At 56.4% G+C, this 3,944-nt stretch overlaps 1 protein-coding gene across 1 annotated transcript in view; it reads left to right on the top strand.

Moving 5' to 3' along the window:
- MONBRDRAFT_24645 (uncharacterized protein) overlaps window positions 1–3,944 on the top strand; it is a gene marked incomplete at both ends in the record, with an annotated part of 4,982 nt that extends 1,038 nt beyond the window's left edge. The window contains 4 exons of the mRNA XM_001745031.1: window positions 310–1,595; window positions 1,711–2,876; window positions 3,105–3,297; window positions 3,463–3,944. Of these exons, the coding sequence (XP_001745083.1) occupies window positions 310–1,595; window positions 1,711–2,876; window positions 3,105–3,297; window positions 3,463–3,944 (3,127 nt within the window). The remainder of the gene's footprint in view (window positions 1–309; window positions 1,596–1,710; window positions 2,877–3,104; window positions 3,298–3,462) is intronic.

Raw genomic sequence — 3,944 nt, 5'->3', positions numbered from 1 at the left:
CATCATCCGGAATTGCAATTGCCAGATGGGCGAGTTGACTGCTTATCGGTGGGATGCCGATACCCGATGCTACCAGTGCTACTGCGTGCCCCAGACTACTCGAGCACCAACACAGGCACCAGGAACCACAACAGCTCGCATCTCTACAACTACCACCATGGCCTTGACAACAAGCGACCATGTCACCTCTTCCGTTGTGCAAACAACCCATGCTCCCGACCCCGAGCCCTGCGAAACAGTGTGTAACTGCAAACCAGGCGCCACGGCTGTTGATCATTATGACGAAGTGTACCAGTGCCATACCTGCAGGTGCGTCAGTGATTCAACCACCACTACACGCGCTCCGACCACCACCACCTCGACCACGACTACACGCGCTCCGACCACCACCTCGACCACGACTACTACTACACGCGCCCCGACCACCACCACCTCGACCACGACTACACGCGCTCCGACCACCACCACCTCGACTACTACTTCACGCGCCCCGACCACCACTTCCTTGCCACCGGCCACGACCAGAAGCGCCTGTCCCACAGAATGTAATTGCAAACCGGGCGCGCTTGCGCACCCCTACTATGATGAAGTTCGGCAATGCCATACGTGTACGTGCGTCGCAGAGGCTACAACAACTTTACAAAGCACAAACCGCCCTGTGACCACCACCGCCATGGAAACAACAAGAGTCCCAGCATCGACTACTACTGCAACCACCATCACCACAGCACAGCAGGCCACCACCACTACTCGCAATCCTTGCACCGTTTCTTGCAATTGCAAGGCCGACGCTACCATGATCATCTACTACGATGAGGGTTTGGGATGTGAGACATGTGCTTGTGTAAAGACCACGACGACTCAGCCTGCTTCAGTCATTCAAACAACCACAGTCTCTTCTACTTCTCGAAGAGAAACAACAATGTCCAGCTCCACCACCAGCTCTACCACCAGTTCCACTACTAGTTCCACCACTACCAGCTCTACCACCAGCTCTACCACCAGCTCTACCACCAGCTCTACCACCAGCTCTACCACCAGCTCTACCACCAGCTCCACTTCCAGTTCCACTACCAGCTCTACCACCAGCTCCACCACCAGCTCCACCACCAGCTCCACTTCCAGTTCCACCACCAGCTCCACCACCAGCTCCACCACCAGCTCCACTTCCAGTTCCACTACCAGCTCTACCACCAGCTCTACCACCAGCTCTACCACCAGCTCTACCACCAGCTCTACCACCAGCTCTACCACCAGCTCCACCACCAGCTCCACTTCCAGTTCCACTTCCAGTTCCACTTCCAGTTCCACCACCAGCTCTACCACAACCAGTGGCGTGCAAGTCCCGGTCACCACCTCGGCCTCCACAAACCCGCCGGCAACCACTTCCCAAGCGTGCTCGCCAGTAGATTGCAACTGCAAAGATGACGCGTACAAGGCCTACCATCGCAACTTGGCTGGCTGCATTGTTTGTCGCTGTGTTCCACTTGTGCCCACAACAACCATGAGCTCCACCTCACCTACCACCACGAGCAGAGAAGCGGAACCCACAACCGAGGAAGAACGTCCCGTTCTTGTAAACGCACACTTTGCAGGTTAGTACTCACTATGCATCACTCGCGGCAAGCACCCTGCATTAACCAGGCCGTTCAGCTCGCTGCTGGCCTGACACCTTTTGCAATCTCTTTTTTATGTGTGGCATACTTGTAGGCACCGACTTTGAGGCAGATTTTGGTGGCAGTGACACGACCCTGGCATTGGCGTTTGCAGAAACGCTCCGGGCTCGTCTTGCGGGTCGGCAGTCAATTGGCCAAGCCATCGTGGCGTTTGAAGATATTGGCGCGATTGTCATTGACGCAGAGCACAACAAAGCCATCATCGGCTTCAGCGACTATGCGAGCGCGTGGCAGATGCAAAACTTTCTTTTTGATCATGAACTTTGCGTCCTTTTCATGGCCAAGGTGTACTGCACCGCCGAGCTCAACACAACCAATGCCACCACCACCACCACCATCAATCCGAATGGTAACGTTGGTCAACAGGTGGAGGGCGGAGACAACGGCCGGGCCGGCTACACAATTGGTGGCACCACCTTTTCGTGGACGCTGTTGATTGGCCTGGCCGTGCTTTTCGTACTACTGATCTTGATTGTTGTTCTTATTGTCGTGCGTCGTCGTCGCTCCCGGTCTGACTCGGTGTTGGTGACGGTCAGCGCTTCAGACACCACGAGCGATGACATGGACCGAATCTCCATTGGCACGAGCCAGGGTGACATGTTTGCCGTCGCCCAAGAGAACGATGGTGATGTTCGAACTGACCTGGCTACGGCGGATGCTGACGGATACTTTGTGGAAATGCTGCCGCGCCAGCAACCCCCTGCTGCGTACGATCTAGCCAGCAAGCATCAATATGACGTGGCAACAGGTGCGACGATGGAGACGCCAGTGGACGGCGTCCATCAGCTCAGCCGGCAGGCTGTGGGCATGCGCTTTGACAAACCGCCACGCCGTGGACCCAAGTTTGCGACCGGCCCTGGGCGCCACCCTCATCAGGCAAGCGTGACGTCGCTCAGCGGCATGTATTCCTCGGACGAGAGTCGAGCTGCATCCCCAGCCCAGCCACCTGCACGATCCTCGCTTCGGCAGCTCAGCTTTGCCCCCTTTCGCTTTGAGGAGGCTAGTGGCGTGAGCACAGGGCCTTCAAGCTTGCGGCGCGTGGCACCGCTACCAGATGCCGATGCAACCGCCTCTTCCGCGCCGAATGGTGCAGCCGCACCGACCAACAACGCCGCCTCGTCACATGGTCGTGGACGAAGACCTGCTCTCCGAGACTCACCCGCGCTTACTTTGGCGCGTGATACGGAGAGCTATGATAACGTGGCGTAGCCGGGTGCGCCCGCCCATACTGTGTGAGATAGAGAAAACGAGTCAAGGCTCGATGAGCGACGCTCAGGCGAGTGTGTGTGTGTGTTAGTTTGTTCATTTGTTCGATCGCCAATCGACATGACAGTCCCTCAATCCGTCAAGCACCATGTCTAGACAGGCATGACATTCACCTGTCGTTGATCCCCCCCATACAAACAAAAATTCGGATTTAATGTGCAGTGTGTGTGTGTGCGTGTGTGTGTGTGTGTGTGTGTGTGTGTGTGTGTGTGTGTGTGTGTGTGTGTGTGTGTGTGTGTGTGTGTGTGTGTGTGTGTGTGTGTGTGTGTGTGTGTGTGTGTGTGTGTGTGTGTGTGTGTGTGTGTGTGTGTGTGTGTGTGTGTGTGTTTGTTTGTGTGTGTGTGGGTGTTTGTTTGTGTATGAGGGGGTGTCGTGTGAGATCGGCGATCTGGACGCGCTTTTGGCAAAGGGGAAGGGGACGGCATCATGTTCTTCTTCTATCGAATCTCGTGGGAGAACGCAGCCAATTTGCGTCGGAGATCACGGCACTCCTTTGGTTTCAACGTGGTGGCGCTGCTAGGCGTTGTTGCCACTGTTTTAATCGACTACTTGGGTCAGCAGAATGTGTGCTTTGACAAGATTGGCGTCCCCTTGGCTCTGAGCCTATCGGCCGTGTCGGGCCTACAACTCATCTGTGCGCTCTATCCGAGCTGGCTTGTTCTTGGGGTGGAGCGGCGGGATGTTCGCACCGGCTTGTTCATCGCCTCTGCCCTGACCCTGATGGCTGCCATCGAGCTGGCCGTGCTTGGGGGCATGCTGCTGGCCCGTGGCGATCAGAACGACAACGATGATATATTTTACGATGATGACGACGACAGCGACCCCGATGACTGTACCTACCCAGGCATCGCTGCCATCATCGCCGCTGTCATGGCCTGCCTCGTCACCCTCAACGGGGTCATCATTTTCTACCTCGTCAAAGCCCGTGAGGAAGATGCCCCCTTGCTTGCCGACCAGGACGATCAGGCACGCCCCGTTCAAGTTCCAGATGTGCTGGCTTGA

Source organism: Monosiga brevicollis, genomic scaffold, assembly GCF_000002865.3.
Source record: "Monosiga brevicollis MX1 MONBRscaffold_7 genomic scaffold, whole genome shotgun sequence".
NCBI classification, from domain to species: Eukaryota; class Choanoflagellata; order Craspedida; family Salpingoecidae; genus Monosiga; species Monosiga brevicollis.
This window is presented reverse-complemented; position numbering and strand designations above follow the sequence as displayed.